At 45.9% G+C, this 24,521-nt stretch overlaps 1 protein-coding gene and 1 long non-coding RNA gene across 2 annotated transcripts; one reads left to right on the forward strand and one right to left on the reverse strand.

Annotated features, from left to right (window-relative positions):
* Positions 1-18,110: 18,110 nt before the first annotated feature.
* FOXD3 (forkhead box D3) lies at positions 18,111-20,556 on the reverse strand. The gene has a single exon (XM_061120010.1). The coding sequence runs from the start codon at positions 20,152-20,154 to the stop codon at positions 18,709-18,711; it is 1,446 nt and encodes a 481-aa protein (XP_060975993.1). The 5' UTR covers positions 20,155-20,556; the 3' UTR covers positions 18,111-18,708.
* An 871-nt stretch (positions 20,557-21,427) lies between these two features.
* LOC133040284 (uncharacterized) lies at positions 21,428-23,110 on the forward strand. The gene is made up of 3 exons (XR_009688939.1): positions 21,428-21,614; positions 21,805-21,924; positions 22,085-23,110. It is a non-coding gene; the product is annotated as an uncharacterized LOC133040284 (long non-coding RNA).
* The last annotated feature ends 1,411 nt before the right edge of the window (positions 23,111-24,521 follow it).

Raw genomic sequence — 24,521 nt, forward strand, 5'->3', positions numbered from 1 at the left:
AAAAAAAAAAAAAAGAATGAAGCACTGAGAGTAGATAATCTAGATAATTCAAATTCCCATTTATTTTTGTTTTAGACAATAGTCCTTATCTTTTACACAAAGCAGTACAAAATGAGGCAGTTCCCCAAAGAGTGACTTGGAGCTGGAAAATCCATTAGTGTTAGTCACTCAGTTGTGTTCGACCCTTTGCAACCCCATGGACTATAGCCTGCCAGGCTGCTCTGTCCATGGGATTTCCCAGGCAAGCATACTGTAGTGAGTTGCCATTTCCTTCTCCAGCAAATTCCCATTTTACTTTTCCCAGAATTGCTTGGATTCTTTTTCCAGTCTTTTCCTTTGCTTGCCTGAGCTATAACCTTTAAAGTTCTTAAGAGCAATAGGGCAATGTTGTCAGGTTCTCTAGATCAAAGATCATTAATAAGCTTTATTTGCAAAAGGAAATCCTAGTGTGGAATTAAGAGTACAAGACTGGGAGGCAGTCTGATGCCTGATTCTGTTACTACTCATCTTAATCCAAAACACTTTCCCTTTCTGACTTCAGTTTCCTTGTTTATACAATCAGATGGTTTTTATACTAATCTCTAAATTTCCACCAAATTCTTAAAATCCTATGAATAGTATTGGTACTTATATTTTTATTGAAGTATAGTTGATTTACAATATTGTGTTAGTTTCAGGTTTACATCAGTGATTTGGTTATACAAACACAGACACACACGCGCACATATATATACACACAGTTTTTTTTCAATTGTTTTCCATTATAGGTTATCACGAAATATTGAATAGTTCCCTGTGCTATACAGTGAATCCTTGTTGTTATCTATTTCATATATGATACTGTGTATCTGTTAACCCTAGACTCCTAATTCATCCCTCCCCCCTGACACCTTCCCTTTGGTAACTCTGTGAGTCTCTGTTTTACAAATAAGTTCATTTCTACTATTTTTTAGCCTCCACATTTAAGTGATAGCATACGATACTTGTCTTTCTTTCTCTGAGTTACTTCACTTACTATGATAATTTCTAGGTCCATCCATATTGCTGCAAATGGCGTTATTTCATTATTTTTATGGCTGAGTAACATATTTATATACCATATCTTTATCCATTCACATGTTGATGGACACTTAGGTTGCTTCCCTGTCTTGGCTATTGTAAGTGCTACTATGAACCTTGGGGTGCATGTACTCTTCTGAATTAGAGTTTTTTCCAAATATATGGTCAGAAGTAGGATTACTAGATCATATGGTAACTCTATTTTTAGGTTTTTAAGAAATGTCAATACAGTTTTCCATAATGGCTGCACCAGTTTACATTTCCACCATCACTGTAGGAGAAGTCCCTTTCTCCACATCCTCTCCAGTATTTATTATTTGTAGACTTTTTGATGGTGACCATTCTGAGTGGTATGAGTTGATACCTCATTGTAGTTTTTGATTGCCATTTCTCTGATGATTAGCAATGTTGAATATCTTTTCATGTGTCTGTTGGCTGTCTGTATGTCTTCTTTGGAAAAGAGTCTGGTTTTGTTTTTTTCTTTTTTGTGGCCACACCATGCAGCTTGCAGGATCTTAATTCTCCCATCAGAGATCAAACCCAGGCCCCTAGCAGTGGAAGCACAGAGTCCTAACACTGAACCACCAGGAAATACTCCCATTTTTTGATTGGGAGTATTTTTTGATAGTAAAGTTTTTTGATAGGAAGTTGCATAAGCTCTTTGTATATTTTGGAAATTAATCCCTTGTCAATCACATCATTTGCAATTATTTTCTCCCAATCTGTAGGTCATCTTTTCATTTTGTTAATGGTTTCCTTTGCTGTGCAAAACTTTGTATATTTGATCAGGCCCCACTTGTTTAGATATGTATTTCTTTAACTAAGTAATTTCTTATTGGAAAAAGTAATATGTGTATATGATAGATTAAAACTGGCAACAAATTCTTTGACATTTCTCCCTGTAAGAGATAGAGTCTATTTCCTCAGTCCTTGAATCTGGGCTGAGCCATGTAACTTTCTTTGACAGAAATACGGCAGAAATGTGGTGTGAGTTCCTCTGAATCCAGGCCTCAAGAGGCCTTGAAACTTCAGCTCTTGTTCTCCTTGAATGCAGGCATCGTGTCAATAGGCTGAGGCTGACCTGCTGGAGACAGACGGCACATATGACAGCCAGCATCCATGGCCAGACACCGAAGTGAGCCCGTGACAGATTGTCCAGCTCCTGTCCAGTCACCAGACAACTGCAGCCACATGACCAAGAGAAGACCAGGAGAACTATCCGATGAGCCCAGCCCTAACTGCTGATCCTTACATTGCAACCAAAGAAAACAGTTGTTTAGCCACTAAGTTTTGAAGTGATTTATTACTTATAGCAACAGATAACTGGTATAATACATCTGATAAAAAAAAAAATTTGGAACAAGCAAAAAACTATGTCTTTCTTCCTCCTAAACACTAGTCCCATCCCCAAAGACAATAGTCCCCACAATGGGAGTATATTCCACACACTCCTCTGAATCTTGCTTGTTTCCTTTAACATAATATGGAATTTATATCAGCCACATAAAAATGGCCTTGGAGCATTCCATTACAAGGATAATATAGCATAATTTATTTAACAAGTCTCTATCAGACTTTTAGGCTGTTTCTACTTTTTTTGTTATTTACAAACATTGATATTATAATCATCTTTGCACATAGATAGTTATGCATGCATATATACCTATATACCTATATATATATATATATATATATAGGAAATAGGGATGGGAATCAAGGATGGTGCTCTGTCACTCAAAGGTGTGGAGTATCCACCCCAACAAACAAACTTCTATCCAACAGCCAGGACTAGTAAGGCTGTCTTATTGTCCAGTCAGTGCCAATGAGGGTGATCCCTACCAAAGGCAACTTTGTACAGGCAGAATGGGGTAAGAAAACTTGGGTGAGTGTTTCTCCACCCTTACAACCTCATTTAACTTTATTTCCAGAGACCTTATCTCCAAACACAGTCATTTGGAGGTTAGAGTTTCAACATATGACTGTTGAATGGGATACAGTGTAGTCCATAGCATGGCCTCATTAAAAGCTAGGGGAAAAAAAAGTGTCATCTCAGAAAATGTTTTCACCTGCTTTTCCAACTCTTAGTGAAGTCTTAATTATGAAAATAATTAGCTATAAATAAACTCTTAAGTTTTCTTTTAATAGGGCAAAATAACTTGCAAATCACCTAACAATCCTTGAGTGCCTACTGTGTGCCAGGCACTGTTACAAAGACTTTACATGTATTAACTAAATTCATCTTCACACCATCTTATTAGGTAGATACTATTTCAGTTCCCATTTTGCAGATCAAGAAATGGAACCTGACCAATATCACACAGATGGTAAGGGGTAAGGCTAGGATTCAAACCCAGATAGTTTGGCTCTGAGCCTGTGCTCTTAATTATAACTCCACATAGCTTATACTTATTATAGTCATTTCCAATTTATTTATGTTATAAATAAACATGGTTATACAAAATAATTGGAAAGTAATATGTATGAATTATACTTGTATAGCTTATTCATGTAAAGTGCTTAGAACTATCATTCTAAATTAAAAAGGAAAAATAAAAGCAATAGAAAATTATAGCCAACTCAAGGCAGTAATGTACAAATAAAACATCTCTCCTAAAATTTTGGGGAGTTCCAGCTATCTACTTATGTCATATATAATGGGAACACTGCAATATTGCCAAGTCTTGCCTTTATTAGTAGAATACTAAATTAGAATCCTCAATATACCCTAACAACACTTAAATTTTTTTGGTAAATATCAAATATAATTGGAAACAGAAGCCCACCCCCAACTAGCATCACCAACTTTTCCCAGTCTGTTTGGGCCTGTCCTTGAGTTCTCTTCTCCTGCACTGAAGGGAGATTCTTTATTGCTGGGCAAACTGGGGAAGCCCCTTGAGTTCTCTTCTAGTCCAGAAAATTTGTATCTCCTCTAGAACTAGAAACAACTGTACTCATAGAAACATGTTTTTGTTTTGCCATGTCTTTGGGTTTTGGTGCTCAAAAGCTAAATATTTAACACTTTGTTTCTTATGGTTTCCTTTTTCTAAGGCAGTGGATCCTGTCCTAGTTTGAACTGAAGAGATGGATGGGATTAAAAAAAAAAGATTACATCATTAGAGTCCAAAAAATATTAGCAAGAAGCAAAATTCTCTGCTATCAAATTCCCAAATTCATCCACAGTGACATTTATCCCAGCTCTGGGAATCAGCCTGGCTTGGGGAAGGTCCCATTTACCCTCATTAGCTTCTCTCTGATTTCTGCTCCTCGCTCCTCTCCAAGGCTAAGAAAGTTTATACAATTTGGCCAGCTGCAAGTCTTTGTTGTTTCAAAATCAATTGTTAATGATGCAAACTTCAGTGTTTGACAAAGAACTCAGTTTCTTTCTAAAAACCTTTATTCCTTTTTGCTATCAACTTCAAAATGTCTGTTTTAAAACTCAAAACTAAGCAGACACATTTTCCCTCTGAATTTCTGCTGTAACAAATAGTAATAGCTAACATAGGCTAGGCTAGTCTATATTAAGTCGCTTCAGTTGTGTTCGACTCTTTGTGACCCTATGGACAATAGCCTGCCAGGCTCCTCTGTCCATGGGGTTCTCCAGGCAAGAATACTGGAGTGGATTGCCATGCCCTCCTCCAGGGGATCTTCCCAACCCAGGGATTGAACCTGCATCTCTTGTCTCCTGCATTGGCAGGTGGGTTCTTTACCACTAGCGCCACGTGGGAAGCCCAATAGCTAATATACAATATATTTAATAATAATGGTACTACCCCCATGGGGTTTAGGTGTTACCAAAATGAAAGAGAATTAAACGTATACATTGTCTAACATGAGATGGTACTCTGCAAGTGTTTGCTGGCCAAGCACTGTTGTGAGTACTTGACATGTATTCTCACAGCAACTTCAAGAGGTAGGTCCTATTATTAGTCTCTTGTTACAGATGAAGACACTAAATAACAGTAAGGTTACACAGGCACATGACTAGTAAGTGGTAGGACTGGATTTCAAGCAGTCATGCTTCAGACCCATTCTCTAAGCTACACTACTTCTGCCTCTGAGAGGAAATTGAGGAATTATAGGAAATTTCAAGGAACGAACCAAAGGTTAGCATTTCAGAAAATTACTGCAACATGCTACTTTGAAATGCCTCAGAAAAGTAAGATGGAATGATGGATGGATCAAGGACGAATGACTGGATCAATTACATGATAGAGCAAGTGTACTGAAATGTTACTGGTAAGATGATGAGTATACAGGTGTCTATTGCAAAAGTCTTTCAACTTTTCTGTATGTTTGAAATTTTCCATGACAAAATGTTGAACATTCCCCCCAAATATAACTGCAGCGTATTTGTATCCTAAGAACAGCAACTCAGGTGTTTCTTTTCATTATTATTATTATTTCTACTCTATCTAGCACCCCATTACATATGACAGCATATATTTTATTGCTAAATTACATAGAATAAGCAAAGTGATTCTGAAATAAGAGTGAGCACAGCAGACTAGCCTGAAGACCTCATGAAAGAAGTCTAAAAGTGTCCCTGGGACGTTCCTGGTGGTCCAGTGATTGAGAATCTGCCTTGCAGTGCAGGGAATCTGGGTTTGATCCCTGATTGTGGAACTAAGATTCCACCCGCCACAGAGAAACCAAGCCTGTGCACCTCAGCTAGATAGAGTACATGAGCCACAATGAAAGATCCGCATGACGTAATAAAGATCCTGAGTGCTGCAACTAAGACCCGACACAGCCAAATAAATAAATAAAAATTTTAAAAAGTGCCCCTAAGAAATGTCACTGTGAATCCCATTTCTACCGACTGTGACAAGTAGAGAAGAAAGACTAAATTACTATGTTTAGCACAGAGAATTAACCAGGAGAATGCCCCTGTGATGATAATCAGTAAATCAACATCTTTTAAGGAGAGAAGTTAGAAGCCGAATGCAAATTATTTGCAAATATTTAGATTGTATCTCTGGGTTATTAGTACTAATAATAGAAAAGCTAACATTTGTTGCATGCTTACTGTATACCAAGGACCAGTCTAAACACTTTACATGTATTAACTTACTTAATCCTCTCATCAACTTTACGAGGGTAGGTACTATTATTGTCCCCGAGTCACAAATAAGGTAACTAAGACAGAGAGTTTAAGTAACGTGAACAAGGTAACACAGCTGAAAAGTAATGCAGCTAGAATTTGAAATCAGGCAATCTCCTTTCCACACCTGTGCTCTTAACCACTCACTCCCTTATACTGTTAGGGTTTTAAGTAACTAATTCATAACTCTTCTCTTCCCTACCTACCTAGATTTAGAAACAGTTAAGTAGACACAGGTATCAGAGTTAAGTATTAGCTTTATTTCTAATGAAAGCTACATTAAATGATGTGCAACCAGGGACTTCCCTGTTGGTCCAGTGATTAGGAATCTGCCTTGCAATGCAGGGGACGCAGGTTCAGTCCTTGGTCCAGGAAGACCCCACATGCCGTGGGGCAACTAAGCCTGTGCACCCCACCTACTGAGCCCATGCACTGCAAGAGCTGAAGCCCATGTGCCTAGAACCTGTGCTCTGCAACAAGCAAGGCCACTGCAATGAGAAACCCATGCAGCTCAATGAAGAGTAGCTCCCACTCTCTGCAACTAAAGAAAGCCCTCGCATGGCAACAAAGCCCCACCACAGCCAATAAATAAGTAAATAACTAAATCTTTTTTTAAAAAAATCATATGCAACCAGGTGAACTTGCTTGTAGTTTTGGAACTAGTCAGACTTACCTACCCGATCATATGCAGCAGTAAACAGATGCAGACCTCAACCACAAGTACAGCGCATGTTCTGCTAAGGTCATGTCATGGAAGACACTGAAAGCCAGAATTCATCCTCTCTGTGAGCAGGCAAGTCCAAAATGTGCAGGAGTGGCTGGTCCACAGATGCCTGGTCCTTTTTTTCTAAACTCACCATTTAGATGTCATCCTCCCTCATGAGAGGAATAAAAGAGAAAGGCTCACATGTCCTCTGACAAAATTCCTTCACATGGAAACACATTGAGTTAGGAAATAAGTATTTTTCTCACCTAGCACTTCTCAGTTATTAAATTCAGCAATATATGAAGGGGAAAAACACGCGCACACACACACACATAAGTAATGTGGAGGCATCCCAGAAAGTGTATGTAATTTGAATTTGGAGAGTCTTAAGAGAGCATAGAAGGATAGAAACCTAAGAGGAAAAACTCGTCCCAAAGCACTCTCTAATTGAGATGCTCTGCTTGAAGCATGAAGCACATTTCCTGGCAGGTTACTATGTAGTCAGTTTATCTTCTTAGCTCCTATCCTTATTATTATTATTGTGCTTACTGTTCTGTGCTCAATCACAATTCACTTTCTGTGTGAAAACACAGAATAAAACCTTTTAAATGGATTTCGGGCCAAGTCTTGTCCAGAGGAGAGAAACATTTTATAGCACTGTGTATTTTGCAAAGCACTTTAACATATATTATCTCATTTGATTCCAAGAACAGCTCTGGTAAGGCAGATATTATAGTGGAAATTGCATTTTGTGCAGAAACTAGATTTTAAAGCAACATGTAAGGTAAAAACAAAATCAAATATAATAAAAATAAGTCACAAAATCCCTTAAATTTGCCCTTACAACATACAAACATATCATCACTTCCTTAATCTAATTATCAGCATTTCCACTGTTGGAACAGGTTGATACCTCTTTGGTTGAACTCTAGATGAAAGAGTTGTTTTGCATTTAGGGACCATGCTGTACAAAAATATAAGGGCAGTATATTTAAGCATCAAGATACACGATTTTCTGAAGCAAGATGCTTACATTGTAAAATGCATAAGTGAATAGAGACTAGCCAGAACTAGCAACTTCATGCCACCCTTGCTTCATTTCCCTCTGTTCCATGCCCACTGAATGGAATCCATGACAACTTCACATTTAAATGGTTTTCCACCCTCTCTTTTGTCTTTTCTCTCTCTCTCTCTCTCATACTTTTAAAAATGTTTTATTTATTTACTTATTTATTTTTGGCTGTGGCAGGTCTTCATCACTATGTGGGCTATTTCTAGTTGCACTGAGTGGAGACTACTCTCTAGTTGTAGTGTACCAGCTTCTCGCAGTGACTTCTCTTGTTGCAGAACCTGGGCTTTAGGGAGCACGGGCTTTAGTAGTTAGGCTTGTGGGTTTCAGCAATTGCAGCTCCCAGGCTCTAGGGCACAGGCTCAATAGTTGGGGCACACGGGCTTTGTTGCTCTGCTGCACGTAGACTCTTCCCAGACCAGGGATCGAACCCACGTCTCCTGCACTGGCAGGTGGATTCTTTACCACTGAGCCACCAGGGAAGACACTTTCATAAAAAGTAATGTTGGGTTTAATTCAAGCTAAATAGACACAGACTATCCCCAGTAGAGTATCATCATTTGAGGTTTACAGCTTCAAATAACTTAGCCAGCTTCAAGTAACTTAGCCAAAATCATCAGGCTGCAAAACCCTATCAGCTGACTTCTGTCCCAACTTTCTTTAACTGTACAACATCACATCCTCCCATTAACCAGATAATATAACTGAGGAAGTCTTTATAAGCTCAAAATTAGGCATTTCCCCAATCAGATACAATGCAGGCAGAGAGTAACTTCTTTTAGTATAATCTTAGTGTAGATCTAGAAAAATGTTAAAATTAGTCCACCTAGACCCAGAGATCAGCAAAGACATAAGGCACATGTCCTTGTTCTTGTGAAAGTGCTATCATGTCTTTAATGACTATTGTCAAGACCTCTCATCCACAAGACTGAAAAATACTCTGAAAGTGAAAAAGTGATTTACCAAGTGGCACTACAGAGTAAATTGTTTCACATTTGTTAGGTTGTGAGAACACAAAAATGATACCTAGTTCAAACAGATGGAAGGGACAGTGGTATCATCAATATCATTTTAAAATATGAAATGTGACAACTATGGTTGTATAATATCAGAGGGAAACAAAAGGTAGCCTCATGAAAATATGACTGCTATTAAATCAGCAAAAACTGTAAAGCAATAATAGCCACCATTATTGAGCACTCCAAATACGTTATCATAGTAAATCTTCACATTGTGGTTCCATTCCCATTTCATAGACAAAAAAATTGAGATTCAGAGAACCCAAATACCTTTGATCAAAACCACGTTTTGGAAATGACAGACCCAGAATTTGACTGACCATAGGAAACAGATCCAAAATCCATGCCCTTTCTAGACAACCATTCTGCATCTCAAACCCTCCCTAGAAAGGGAATCAATTTTGAAAATACAGTACAGCTATCTCTTACACAGTAAGTTTTTAGCTCTTATAATTTAATAAAGTTTTTTTCCTCACACTTTATCTCATTTATAAAAGGATATTTAAAGCAACAGATAAATGAATGTAACCCATTAAGACTTCCCTGGTGGTCCAATGGTTAAGACTCCACACTTCCACACAAGGGGCGTTTCCTTAGTCAGGGATTCAAGATCCCACATATAGTGAGGAGTGGAAAAAAATATTTATTTAAGTAACCCACTGCATTTGTGTGGGTTACATACATATATATATATATGTATGTATTTTAAATATATATATATTTGTATTTATATACTTTATTTTATATATATATATATATATATATATATACATATATATTCTGTACTAGAATGATGGCTCCCAACATACCTCAGTCGGTAAAGCATCTGCCTGCAATGCAGGAGGCTTGGGTTCAATTCCTGGGTTGGGAAGTTCCCCTGGAGAAGGAAATGGCAACCCACTCCAGTATTCTTGCCTGGAGAATCCCATGGATAGAGGAGCCTGGCAGGCTACAGTTCATGGGATTGCAAGAGTCAGACACGACTTAGCACTATCTTTCTTTCTTTTCCCAAAGTAAAGAGCAGATTTGTTCAGTTTCCTGTGGGGCTTCCCACTTTATTCCCACTTTATTCCTGTGACCCCCATGGGTGGTGGTGGTAGAGGGGGGTGATCCAGTCTCCTCCCCTGAACTATCATATACACTACCAATATCAGAGTGAAGGGGTCATCAAACTGCTGGAGATGTGAACAGCAGATATCTTGGTATAACAGATACCTTAAATCAAGACAAAAGTGAAATTAAGGTTTAAAAAAAAAATCTCTAAATTTTTAAACAGTTACTCAAAAAGATCTGTTGCCTGAATCGTTAAAATGATAGTTATAATACTAACCTCTTCTCTTTCAGCTACATTTTCAATAGTGGTCTTTACAGAGAAAGACAATTACTGTATGATAGCACTTATATGTAGAATCTAAAAAATACAACAAACTAGTGAATATAACAAAACAGAAACAGACTCACAGATATAGAGAAAAAATTAGTGGTTACCAGTGGGGAAAGAGAAGGGAGGAGGCAATACAGGATTAGAGGATTAAGTATAAACTATTATGTATAAAATACACTACAAAGATATATTGTATAACACAAGGAATATAGCCAACATTCTATAATAAAAAAAAAAATTGTGGTCTTTATGTGGGCAAATATAGAGTGCATCAGATACTTCCAAGTTCAATGTCAGGCCTAGGACTAAGAATTACTCTTGTCTTTTAATCCAATCTATTAACTCTTGTACTCGATTCCCTCCAGCAGCAAGAGCAACTTTATCATAAAGTCATAATTCCTGATGTATGTGGAAAGGTGATGCTGTTGAAGTACCATCAATAAAGCAGATGTTTCACAGTGGTTGTGATTAATTTGTGCTGATCTTGATACCACCTTGTTCTTGTAACCAACATTTACATTTGCAAGATGGTAGAATTTGAGAGATGGCTTACTGGTATAATCTGTAACAATGGCAAAGAAAGAAGCTAACTGAGTTATATAAAGGCTAAATCAGTAAATCAAGTATACATCAGTAACTAAAAAAAAAAAAAAACAAAACCTAAATCAATAGGGACTACACAAACTGGATATAAGTTTGCAAAAAAAAAAGCGTTAAGTGTATAACACTAAAGAGCATAGTATCTTGATCTCAATTGGAAGGCAATGCCAAATAATCTAAGATTTTCTTTCTTCTTCTCTATATTAAATAGTAGAATCTGTATGAATTCTACACACAGGGAAGCCATCTAAGTTCCTAGTTTCCATATGGTAAATGGGTTGGATAACTGACAGTTAAGAGATTAACATTTATGCCAATGTTCACAGCAAGGAAAGAGAAATTAAATAATTTAACTTTTTAAAAATAGGTTTTTTTCTTGTTAAAAAACAAACAAAAAACCCCATGAAATTCTAACAACCATCCAACAAAACTTTTACCACCAGTATAGTCTGAAATCAACCCTGGGGGAGGTGGTAAACAACTTGAGCTCTCCAAGTAGATCTCAGAATAGACCCCATACAGTCCTGGAACTTGTATACTGAATACAGAATACTTTCTCAAAGCTTTAGCTGTTGTTCAGTTTTCTACACAAACAAAGAGGTCAAACCACGGTGAATTCTTTGGGCTTCAAGATAAAGAAACCCAACACATGACAATATAACATCTTTAGTATTGACATCTAAGCAAATGACTCTCAAATTCTCTATACTTTCCTAAGGAAATAAAAGGTCTATAAAAGAAAGGCACTCTAAAAAATAAAGCTGCCCCTATGTGCAATGGATATTTTGTGAGGTGGTGAATCCTCTTCTACTGGAGGAACTGAAGCATAGGCACTGAAAATCCCAAGGTACTCTAATGGAGTTTTCTTCCTTAGGAGGGAGGTGGAACTGTCTGCAGGTATATTTTAGGCTAGGCCAAGAGGTTTTCAACTAATTTCACAATGGCAGAAAAAATATTTCAGAAAATCCAATTATTTTATGAACATTGACATGTTATACTTTTTAGATCTCTAATAAGTACTTTTTAAAATTCCTTTAACATGGTGTTTATAAAAGCATTAATTATAGAAAAAAAGGAGGGGGGCGGGGGAGACTGAAGGAAAGGAATGGGAAGAAAACCGTCCCCAATCACGAGAAAAACCTCATTCGATCAATTAACAGCCTTCAAGATTCTTCATCCCCATTCCCATGATCCTAGTTTGTCTTTTATTAGACAAATACTTTTGATTGTTCCCTTTGTGCTCAGCAATATTAGATAGTAACGAGATCACAGGGCAACGTAGGCAACGATTCATTAGTTGGCACCGTGAACTCCAAGAAGGCGCAACTGATGTGAGCTGGGAGGCTCAAGAAGGCTTCCCGGAGGAGGCGGTGCCTCCCAGGTGGAGCTTGAAAGCAAACAGAAAAGTTAAGGTTTGGGTTGCTAGCCCGCTGCGTTCCTCTGCATGCGCCCCTTGCAGATAAGTGTAACTGGTAAAAATGTGTTCTTGGTCTTTTGGGGGAAACAGTCTCGCTCACCATCTGCCGAGAAGAGAGAGTGGAGGGCGGAAGAGAACTCCCCTCTTCGATAAGGCGTGCACTTCAGCTCCTGTTGCAGGATCTCGCGAAGGAGCATCCCAAACGCCTAGTCCGCTGAAGCGGGAGCAGAGGGGCGCGGATGGCGGAGAAGAGACCTTTTGTCACGCGTTGGCGGCCGGGCAAACAGGCCCGGGTCGAGGGGGCACTCCCGTCCCAAGATCCTGGCCTTGTCGCCTGACTTCTCACGATCCTCCATACGACTCCTAGGACTGTGCCCTAACTTGTACCTAGTACAGCTACCCCGGTTTCCCCGGAGATCCTGGGCTGGGGCGTTACGGCCGCCCGGGTTCACACCACGGAGATCTGTCCTCGTCACGAGCTTCCCAGGCGCGGGCCGGTGGGGCGCCGCAGGAGCGGGTGTCTTTTTACGGATGGGTTTCCTCCCTAATCAATTCAAATTCTCTCCCGCCCTCCGCCCGCCCCGCCCTCGTCCCCTCCAGTCCAGGGGAGCTGGAGTCCCTCAGGCCAAGCCCTGGTGGCTGGCGCCAAGGTGTACCCAGCGTGGAAGGGGCTGGGGACACCCGTGGGGACCTGAGCGATGTGGCTGGACCTCTGACCTCTGAGCTTCAGGCCTGGAGTTTCCGCCTTCGTCCTTCCCTTCCCAAATCACGAGGCCAGGAGATCGAGGCGTAGGTCCCCGGAGAACCGCCTGGCTCTGGGCGAGAGGCGCGGCGCGGCGCGGATGGGTCTGGGCGGTGCGGGCCTCAGGGGCCGCGCGGGGCCGCACGGGGTCTAGGTCTTGGCCTTCGCAGAGCTGAGTTCAGCTCGGCCCAGTGCTTCTCTGCGTTTGTCTTTTTTTCTTTCTCTCTGCCCCCTCCCCGCACCCCCAGTCTTTCCAATCTTCTTTGTGCCACTGTTCGCTTTTTTCCCTTTCCTCAAATAGGGTGTCTTTCCAGGGTAGAAAACAATTTTCCTCCGCTGAGCATTTCTAAGGCTTATCCTTGGGCTGCCAAGTGACCTTGGGGAAGTCACAGAACTTTCAGGGCCTGTGTGGAAAGAAGAGAGGGTGCTCTCTAGGGATGTTTTTCTGCAGATGCCTCTGAAATTTAGACCCAGAGGACCCAGACAAGGGAATGAAGGTGTCTCCCTTCCCATCCCGACTGACAGGACCGAGCTGTGTGCTTTAAGCACAAAATCATCTGAAGAAGGAGGAAGGGAGGTGACTAATTTCCTTCTTATTTTGAAAAATTCGGATATAAGACACCCTCTCGAGAAATAGAAAGAAGATAATGCTTTCTACGACTCCTCCGCTGATTTTGCAACATTTCTTTACAAATTTTGTTCTGCGTACCCGCCCTTTTTGGCTGGTGTTGCCCGCGGGGAGCAAAGAATGGCTAGTACATTCCTGAGAGGGCAAGGGGAGGGGGTGGTGATGATTAAGAGAGAGAAGTTGGCTCTGGGTGTATCTCTGCCAACTGTCGGAGGCAGGCAAAGGGAGGGTGGTCTTTCACGTGGGTCTGAGATCTGGTTACCTTTAATTCGTCCTGAGGCTGCGCGTTGCGTTAATGGGCGTCTGTCAGCGGAGGGCTCAGGTTTCCCCACTTGCCTCGGACAGTGGAAGCAAAGGGGCAAGGAGCAAAGTAGACGACTCAACGGAAAGAAATAGGCCAGGCCTCTAGAGCTGGGACTGCAGGCTGAGAGCAGGTGGGCCTCCCGGCCTTCTCCTGAAGCCCAGGGCGGGGTCGAAGGACTCTAGACCAGGAGGAGACCCCTCCTTTGAAAAGCCCATTCTGACTAGCCCCTCTTTTGCTCCATCCTTTCAGACAGCGGGTGGGGGGGGGGGGACGCCCTGAAATAGAAAAGTTCGTCTTTTACACCTAAAATCTAGTGGTTCAAAACCCTGCCCAAAACTGCAGGTGTTTCTAACAGAGTTGTTCGCCTTTCTGTTGGTTGGTGGTTTAGTCGCTAAGTGGTGTCGGAACCCTTCCTATGCTCATGGGATTTCCCAGGAGCTGGAGTGGGTAGCCATTTCCTTCTCCAGGGGATCTTCCCGACCCAGGGATGGAACCCAGGTCTCCTGTATTGCAGGCGGATTCTTTATTGACTTTACCGAGCCACCAGGGAAGCCCGTTTGTCTTTCTAGAAGCCACTAACAAACAAACACCTTACATCCCCTTAAGGTCTTTACAATTTACAAACCCCCCCCCCCCCCCCACTGACACCAACTCACCTAATCCTGCAAGCCCAAGCTACAAGTATCATTCTCTCATTCTCGCTGTAGAGACAAGGGAATGGACAGACTCAAAGAAACCAAGCAGTTTGTTCATGGTCACAGTCAGTAAATACATATGTCCTGATTGGGATGTCCTCTTCCCTCTGGAAGACCTCTCTCTTTCCACTGCTTCGTATCATTACCTCCCATGAAATAGACACACACAGACACAGACACAGACACACACACACTCCCCTGGGCACTCTGAGACCTTCCAACTTCCCATCCACCTCTCAAAGAGGAGTTTATTCACTAATGATGCTGCAACTTGCCACCATCACGGACACGAGTGGAGTCTGATAGACCTGGCTCTGGAACTGGCTTTCTTTCAGAGCATAGTCTCTTCAGAACAGTTCTTCAAGGAACCTGCGTTAAAACATGCATGCGCGCGCACACACACACACACACATCAGCCTTCCATGGCCCTCTCACTGCCAAGACTCTTTCTATAAACCGTATAAAATAAATAACCTCAAATGTAACTCTTAATTGCTTCCCAGTCTATGTTTCCTCATCACTAAACTTTATTGCTTCCCAATCTTTAGGGCAAATTCCCCTCGGGACTCTGCCCATTCCAAGAGAGTGATCGAGAAAAACAGCTTCTCTGAGATTCGACCTGGGTGTCCCAGGCCGGGAGGATGAGCAGGGTAACCGGGTCAGGGTGCTCAGAGCCTGGGAGGGAGGGTCTCTCAGGGTTAGGTCTGGACTCTCGGAGACAAAACTGCGAAGTTTCGCATCTGCTCGTCGCCCCCTACAGGCCACGTCCGCCATGGCATTAAGAGCCCTGAAAAGAGCGTGCATATATTGTAGCCTTGGTTCGCTTTTCCCTGGACCTCCGAATTCACCCTCCATTCCCCGAGCAGTGACTAAGTACCGGGACCCCCTCAGGGACTCCATCCAAGGGATGTTCTAAGGGCCACAGCCCTCGGAACTGGATGGACTTTTTAGAAATGAGTGCCAGAGGAAGTGGAAACCAGTTTAAATTGGTATGTAGTCGAAAGCTAAAATCCACCCCCGCCCCCAAAAAAACCCGCTTCCTCTTTTTATTACAAATAAATCTGCCTAAGTGAAGTAAAAAGGTGATATCAGTAGTGTTGCCTTTAAATCTCAGTGTAAGAGGGGATTTTCAGTGCCTTTCGACGCCGGTGGTCGCGTTCGCACATATAAAATGTGGGTTTCAGGCCCTCCCTTGAAGCCCAAGTGCTTGCGTTCATTATATATGATATTTGAATTTTCTTCTGCTGCTCTAAGCCTTCGTGGTCTAACAAGCTTAAACCAGAAAGAGCTTTTCAGGGGGTAATGGCCAGGCCTATATCCCTGACATCTGCCTGGACTTTTAAAGAGTCGCTGGTCGGTTTGAGGTCTGGGTCTCCTACCCGCCCAGAAATAAAGAAAGGGTCATCTTTAGGCTCTAGTTCAAGGTTGCTAAGTGTCTGGAAAGAAAGTTGCCGGCGGATCTCTCCTCTACACTCCATCGCCGAATATATCAGGGGGAAAAAATGCTCCGCGGATCTCAAGCGGCGGCTTGTGGCCGAGTGTCACGCCGCGGGCGCAGGCTCGGCCGGTATTGCTGCTATGCGCGGAAATATGAGCGAGTAATTTTATAAGTAACAAAGGATCAGGGATGGAATGAGGCCCCTGTTATCCAATGTCATTTAGAAGCCTTGGATCAGCAGCTTCTTGAGGCTAAAAGTGAATTCAAGAAGCCCGGCCTTTCCCTTTTCCCAGGGGTGTAAGCTAAATTTAGAAATAACCTCTATGTGTTTGCACAAATCATGTACCATTTGCTGTTTGTGTAAAAACCGATTAGCCAGACACAACTGTGAAACAACTTGTTACTTTTATAGCTGCAACACACAAACAAATTTAGATCCGTTTAGTTTTCCTTGTAAAAAGAGATTAGAAGGGACCCGCCCGTAGACTGTGTGGTCCATAATCTCTTCTTCGTGAAGGTTACTGTAGCTCCTCTCGGTGGCGGTTGATTATCAAGTTCTTGTTTATCAAGTTAAACGATCTCACCCCCGGCAGCTTGTTTTATTTTAGGACTCTGATCCAGAAGGAATGTTTACTCAGGACACAATAATGTTTACTGTTTATCAGGAAGACCGATTCGGTATTTGCGAGGAAGTGTCTTTTAAAGTGACGCCCTAGCCCACGCCGACAGCCGAGAAATAAGGCTCGGATCAGCAGCCGGGAGCTATCTCCGCGACCAGCGAGGCATCTCCGCGACGAGGAAGGCGAGGTGGACGCCAGCGCCGGGGACTGACGGTGTTTTGCAAACAGCACCCGCATAGGGCCGAGCTGACAGCACTGCTACCCGCTCCAGTTTTAAAAAGCAATTTCGCATACGTAATTGCAACAGCTAAATTAATTACGAAATAATTAGAATTGATGTCATTTGAGGATGTGTTGGTGGTGATGGGAACTGACTTTCCGCATCTAGATGTTTCATTTCTACGTTAATACTTAACGGTTGCAACAGCTGAAATGCACATTAAAAATAATCCACAAGGACATTTCCCCATTCCTGCTTTGTGATCTCGCACTTCATACTAAACTAGCCTAAGGTATTTTTTAAAGTTTAAGAAACGGGTGATGTGCATCTGTTTTAAAAGGATGTTAAAGGATATTTCTTGGCCTTTGGAAAAGCTGCGGGTTGGTAAGAAAGGAAACATTTACAGGAACCCTTCAGATATCGAAATTATGTTGTGGATTGATTATTGCCATAGAAAAGAGGCATCTTATTTGAAAACATTATGAAAGAACAAAATAACAATATATCATCTATGAGGTTAATATAGGTAATACTATTTCACTACAAAATTTAAAATGCCATTACATATATTTAAAAAGTTAACTGGGTTTATTACCACCTCCACTTAGAGGATGAAAATAGTTTGAAAAAAAATCAAGGCTTTAAATGCTAAGATGAGGGAAATGTTTGGAATTAACATTCTTTTGAAAGGTTAATTGAAATGATTAAGAGCTCTCATTTGGAAAGTTTGCATTGTGAAAGATGAAGTCTGATGTTTAAAAATAATTAAAATTGTGCTGAAGTTTAGAATTAGGTTGGTTTTTAAAATGGCAGCTTACTTTATCTTCAGAAATATCTAGTCATTTAGATGTAATGTATTGATAGGGAGAAAATCACCACCCGCACACCCATGTTATGTGAAAACTAAAAGAAAATATTAGTACAATTTAAATTAGGCATACTTTTTCCAATTAAAATTTTCTTACACTCAAATTATGAATTAGCAAAGTTTGAAAAGGTCATTCCTTGAAACATCTCGGAAGAATAAAATGCAAATATTATTTTAAAATGTTGTCATTTACTTTAGACACCTAAATGAAACATTAAGCTGAGCCTTTAAAAATTTTATTTACAAAGTTGTGTACAACACGATGGAATAACATTTAGAATACCATATATATTCATTATATATAAACAGACTTTTATATAGAATGACTTTCGTCTTCTGAAAATTTTATATTTAAAATCTCCCAACGTCTCTATACATTTTTTCTCACATAAAACTGCGGAGAGTGAACCTTCAGAAAAAATGAAAGTTCAGAGCTCTAAATCTACTGAATTTTTTTCTTAAAAAAATAAAAACCCCAAAAGGAAAGTCAATAATTTTTATACAAATATGTACAAAGAATTTCCCTCTCATCCCCCAGGTACTGAGAGCAGGCGCCGTCCGGGTACAGTTTTGGAAAAATCGGTTTTCGGTTTTACCTGTACGGAAAGATATTCCCCGCGGGCGCGCGGTGAGAGTTTGCTCCGCCAGCCTAGGTGTGCAGGACTGGGTGGAGGCCGCCGAAGGTCGGTGTTGAGGGGTCGGGGGGGAGGAAATGGAAGAGAGGCAGAGTCCAGGATTGGGCAGGGGGGCCAAGAGCGGGGCGGGGCGCGCAGCTTGCAAATTGCAGCCGAGACTCCAGGCCGCCGCCAGGCCCCGCATCCCGGCCACCGGCGCGTCCCTATTGAGCGGGCCACTTGGCTTGAGCAGCGGCGGCGGCAGCAGCGGCAGCCGAGGCTGCAGGCTGCAGAAACTGTCCAGAAAGCGGCACGCTCAGAATCGGCGCGATGGTGGCCGTCGTCCGACTCAGTGAAAGAGGCTGGTGCGTGGCCATGAGCGCTGCCGACTGCACGGTCCCGGGCGGCCGCAGGAAGGACTGCGCGGCGCCACCGCCTCCGCTACCCGCGGTGCCCCCAGTTACCCCAGCGCCCCCAGCGCCCGCGGCCGAGCCCCCGGGCGCCGCGGGGCCCCCTCCGATGATATTCTCGATGCTGAACGACGGTCGCGCGCTCGGCTCGGACTTTATGAGCGACGCCGTGGTGCCCGCGGCGCCCGCCGTGCCTGCGGCGGCCGCGGCAGCTCCCAAGCTATTGAGCTGCAACTGCAGGCCCGGGCCGAGCTGAGAGCCGAAGGCGGCCGCTTTGCGGCCCAGCTCACCCGAGGGCAGCAGCGGCACGGCGGGCGGCAGCACGGGGGCCACGGGCGGCAGCGCGTACGGGTACTGGAGAGCCGCGGCCGCCGCCGCAGCTGCCGCGGCCGCCGGGTGCGAGTAAGCACCGGCCGCGGCCGCAGGGTGCAGGCCGTAGGGGCGGCCGTAGGGCCCCGCGGCGCCGGCCGCCGCCGCCAGGCTGTAGGCGCCGAAGCTCTGCATCATGAGCGCCGTCTGCTCACGCAGGTGCTCCTGCTGGTGGCGCTTGAAGCGTTTCCGGCGCCGCAGGAAGCTGCCGTTGTCGAACATGTCCTCGGACTGAGGGTCCAGGGTCCAGTAGTTGCCCTTGCCCGGGTTGCCCGGTTCACGGGGGATCTTGACGAAGCAGTCGTTGAGCGAGAGATTGTGGCGGATGCTGTTCTGCCAGGCGGGGAACTTCTCCCGATAGTAGGGGAAGCGGTTGCTGATGAACTCGCAGATGCCGCTCAGAGTCAGCTTCTTCTGCGGGCTCTGCAAGATAGCCATGGTGATGAGCGCGATGTACGAATAGGGCGGCTTCACCAGGCTGTTCTTGGGCTTGCTCGGGGCCAGGCCGCCCGCCGCACCGCTGCCGGAGCCGGGCCCGCCATCGCTCCCGCCGCCCTCCTCGCCGCCGGCGCCGCTCTTGCAGCCGTCGGCCTCGGATGCTCCCGCCTCGCCCCCTGGCCCGGCCCCGGCTCCAGCCACCTCTTTGGGCAGTGCCAGGGGCTGCTGGTGCGGCGGCTGAGGCTGCCCGTGGTGGGGTGCCACCGGCGTCACCTCGTCCGCCTCGTCCAGGCGCAGCTCGGGCGGCCCCGCGGGACTGTCGCAGCCCCCATCGCTGTCCTTCTCTTCCAGGGCGTCGTCGCCCTCGCCCACCACATCGATGTCCACGTCCTCGGCCGTCAGCACCGTCTGGCCGGACATGTCGCTGGCGCTGCCGCCACCGGAGAGGGTCATCCCTCCTCGGGGTTGGTGGCGGCGGCGGGGAAGGAGCGGCGCGCGATGGGCGTCTTCAGGGGCTGCCGCCAACCTCAGGAAAGGGGTTTGGGGCGCCCCCGAAAGACAGGGGATTGGGAGAGGGGAGGGGGGCGTAGGTGGTCCGGGGCCCTCCCGGCTTGGCTCACAATCGGCGGCCGGGCATCGCACGACTCGGGCTGTGCCGTCCGCCCCCCGTGGCAGCGCTCCGCAAACTCCAGCTGTCCCTGGCGCTTGGTACTAGGCGCTCGCTGCTGATCCCGGCCGCGGCCCCGGACCCGGCCCGGGCCCGACAGCTTCTCCACGCCGCACCCCCTCACTTCGCCTGCCTTCCTCTGCCTCCGGCCCGGGCGTGGGGAGCAGGAGCGGTGCAGGCGGGCGCGGGGCGCGGGGCGCCGAGCAGCTCGGGAGGGCGCGGGCAGGGGCAACCGGGGGAGGGAGGGGGGTGTCAGGGACGCCGAAGCCCCCGCAGTCGAAAGTCCCGTTTTAAGGACTGGCCTGATAGATTACTTTCTACTTAAAGATCCAACGGGAGGCGGGGCCACGTGACCGTGCGTGACGTCAGGGCCGCCGCGGAGCCGGCCAAACTCAAGTTGGTCGAGAGAATTGTCAACAAAGGGACAAGGGACGCGCAACTCCGCGCCGCACCGTGCTCCGGCATCCCGCGGGGCCCAAGGGCGCCTGGGACCGCCCTGGGACCCCACCCTGGGCTGGATCCCGGCGAGGGGGTCGAGGGAGCCTGTGGGTGTGAGTGAGGGTGGGTGCGTGTGAGCGAGGGAGGGTGTGGGCCCGGGAGCGCCCGCCGGACCCGCGGCTCTGCTTCTCTGACCTCCCCGCCCCCTCTCCTTCCCCCCCCTCCCCACCCCCGCTTGCCACCCGCCCTTTGCCAAAGCTCCCTAGGCATAGAATGTAGGACAAGATTCACATCCCTTTTAAAAAATTTTTTTAAAGAAAAACTTAGTAGTCTCGGTCTTGTGGTTTTGTTTTTTTTTTTTTTTTTTTTAGCAGCTCTAAAGATTAAGGGCAGCGCCCCGGCTCTGTCTTGCTAATTAGACTTAAGAGCCCCTCCTGCCTCTGTGCCTAGTCGGCGGAGACACCTGCTGAGAGGAGGCGCTCCTCCTCCCGCTAAAGTCAAACCACAGGGTCCTGTCTTCGGTTTCCTGGCTCGATGTGGGCGTGTTTATATGTATGTGTGTGTAATAATATATTCCCCCCCCCCCCCCGCTCGGCCACAGCAGCATCAGTTGGGGTTTCCGAAGGTCAGAAAATGGCTATTGATTAATCTATCAGAATAGTTGCAGAGAGAAATAAAAAGGACGTAAAATAACAGAGAACCTATAAATAAAGCCGCAACTAGCTGCTCGGAGTTGTTAAACGACTTAGCATGTGAAAAAGTCGGAAATGAGGCGCTGGGGAAGGAGCCGGCATTGGCAGCGGCCTGGGTAAGTCGAGTGGGGACGGGAAGAGGCTTCGGGCCTCTAGGTTAGACGCCGCGCCCGGTTTGGGATGGCTGACCTCAGGGGGAGCGGGCGGTGTGACTTCTCAGGCTTCTGGGCCCAGCCTCCTGGGAGCGGGCTTGTTGACGACCTGGACTCTCCTTGCGGCTAACTAACGTGGATTCTTTCCTCTTAGGGTATAGACAAACCCTCCAAGATTTTAGTTCCTCAGAGACCGGCAACAGAGGAGGTGGAGGAGGAGGCGAGGATATGGCCAGTGCACACCGAGTTTCTTTGGCAAGGAAAGTCAGTGATGGTAGGAAAGACTGTCGGCATTTAACTGGGATGGAGGGTGGGGGGCGCAAACCGACCCCGGATGCGTGAGATTGCTGGGGCGCGTGGACCGCGCACTTCGGAATAGTGCTCCTGACCTGGTGAAGCCGCGATGCGCTGCTTTTTTCCTCCTGCATTTTTAGGCAGCCTCCTTGCGAGCCGCGAGTGCCTGCCGGGTGTTAAGGGCTCCTGGAACCCAAGCCCAGTCTGGCCACTGAGGCCTGAGAAGGGAGTGCAGGCCTTACCAGAGGAAGGAGCACAAGGGGAGATAGTCTGAGAAGAAATAGTGAAATTCAGTATTTACATAAGACACTAAGAAACTATGTCTGTGTCTCTCTCACCTACCACCTCTCTCATTCCTTAGCCTGGACACATACCTAAACTTGCTTCACTCATAGGCAGTGCGACACACAGATTGACTTCAATTTTCATTAGATAATTTCACGGATAAAACACAAGCACATTGGATCCCCCACTTCGCAGGATGTTTCTGGTTGAAGCCGGGGCAGTTCCTCCATCTTGAGACGCCCAGGAAACTCCACGATTTTTCTGTATCTAAATGATACCCCGGTTGCACTTGACCCTAAAATACATCTGAGTTCATTCCCGCAGCTGCACCGCTTTGTGCCCCGCAGGCTCCGAACCGTTTACAATACCTTTTAGACAGCTTCCCGCAAAACCGACTGCAGCGGCGAACTGGCTGCCCGCTGTCCCTCGGCAGCGGAGGTCCCGGGTGAAACTGTCTCAGTAACCCAATAATTACAAAAAGAACGTCGGAGGGACACGTAAAAGAAACTGAATCCACAAATTCCTTTTGCTCAGCTTCGGTTGTCCAGCCCCAGAAGCAGGCGTGGGCCGGCAGGAGCCCCACCGCAGCCTAGGAGACTGGGCCCGCGTGGACGCGTTGCACGTGTGTGTGTACGCGCGGAAGGGTAGCGGCTCCAGGGGATGCCCTCCGCAGTCTTCTTGAAGCATCCTCCAAATGAGCCTAATTTCAATTCCTCGGCCCGCCAGGGCTGGCTCTCAGCACTCCCTCGGCGCCGCTGTTTACTGCCTCTGAGCCTCCCTCGGCCAAGACCTGGCCCCATCCGTCCATTCCCCCGCGTCTCTTTGGGACCTCTCTGGGGAAAGGGGTGGGGGTGAACAACTCCCAGCCGCCAGTTCCATTTGTTGCGCTTTTTTCTTTCGACACAATAAAAGTCAAATTAATTGATTCATACCATTAATTACGGCACGTAGCGTGAAAAGCAACGCTTCCCCTCGGTTAGAGATCTATTGTGTTAATCTCTTGTTCAATCAGTGTTACCATCTGATGCCGGGTCTGGCCCTTACAGAAACTTTTCGACTCGATTAGCTAAATGATGAGACGTGCGGGACCTACTGGCTGAGACCCCGACGTCCTGCGCCGGTGCCGGCCCAACGGCTTAATATCGATTTCCAGCGGAGGCGGCGGATTTCTCCCAACAGCTCTAGGCTGGGCAGCCCGTCGCCCTTTTCCTTCTTCTGGGCGGACAGTAGCGCCGCGCAACCTGCCGTGGCGGGAAGGAGGCTAAGCGGCAGTCCAGGTGGGAGGCAGGAAGGTTCCCGCTGCCATCACTGTGGGACAGCGCCAGGGCGGAAGGGCGCGAGCCGGACACGGTGCAGGGTCCTGTCCTAGGCCAACTAGATTCCGGGCTTAGTAAATCCTGTTTGCCGCATGATCCCAGTTAGCGGCTAAAAGTCCACAGGTCGTCAGTTACCGCCAACTTTGGAAGAGAGATGGGAGAAGCGAGACAGATACAGAGCGACAGCGACACGCTTGTTGGGGGGTGGGGGGGAGAAAGATGTGATCGAGGGAACGGAAATATGGGGGTGGGGGAGAAATGTGGATAAAACGTCTTCTGAATCTCGGTTACTGGGGAGGTAGTAAGAGGGAGAATGAAAAACACAGGCACAAACAATTACTATGAATGAGAGTGATTATTTGGGTCACAACAAGCGAACTTCCCAGGAGGGATTTAAAGAAGATGGCAGCCAGCTGTCTCACCTGTTCAAATGTTTGGAACGTTTCAGCCAAAAGAGAATGTAATGAGGCTCCCTCCGTTTCTCCTGGGGTGGGCAGAATCCATGGCACCCAGCTGCAGAAACCACCAGGACTGGGTCCGTTGGGGGCGGGGATTGGTAGTGGTGGTGGAGGGGACCGAGGTTCTAGCAACAAGAAACAAGAAAAGTGGAGTTCGGATCGATAGGAAGGAAATTGAGACGTCTCGGGGGAGGGGAGATTTAGTGTGTGTGTCCTGGGGGGTGAGATGGGGATGGGGGAGACAAGAGGATGAAACAATTTATGACGAAGAAGGGGAAATTAATTACAACTCAATTTGGGTTCTTAAGTGGTCAACACAGGAGGAGGGGCACGGTGAGCGTTTTCGGAAGGCTGGAATGGCCCACCTCGCCAGGCGCGGGAGAAAGCAGGTGCCCTCTTCCTCGCCCTTTAAGTCAGAAACCATGCCCGTGGTTGAATAAATCGTTGGCCGGAGGTGAGATAGAATCGTTACGCCCAGGCGCGGGTGCACTTTTCTTATTATACGGGGAGAAAGGACC

This window comes from Dama dama, chromosome 20, assembly GCF_033118175.1.
Source record: "Dama dama isolate Ldn47 chromosome 20, ASM3311817v1, whole genome shotgun sequence".
NCBI classification, from domain to species: Eukaryota; Metazoa; Chordata; class Mammalia; order Artiodactyla; family Cervidae; genus Dama; species Dama dama.

Coding starts and splice junctions, on each gene's coding strand:
- FOXD3 (XM_061120010.1), bottom strand. CDS start 20,154: ATGACCCTCTCCGGTGGCGGCAGCGCCAGCGACATGTCCGGCCAGACG.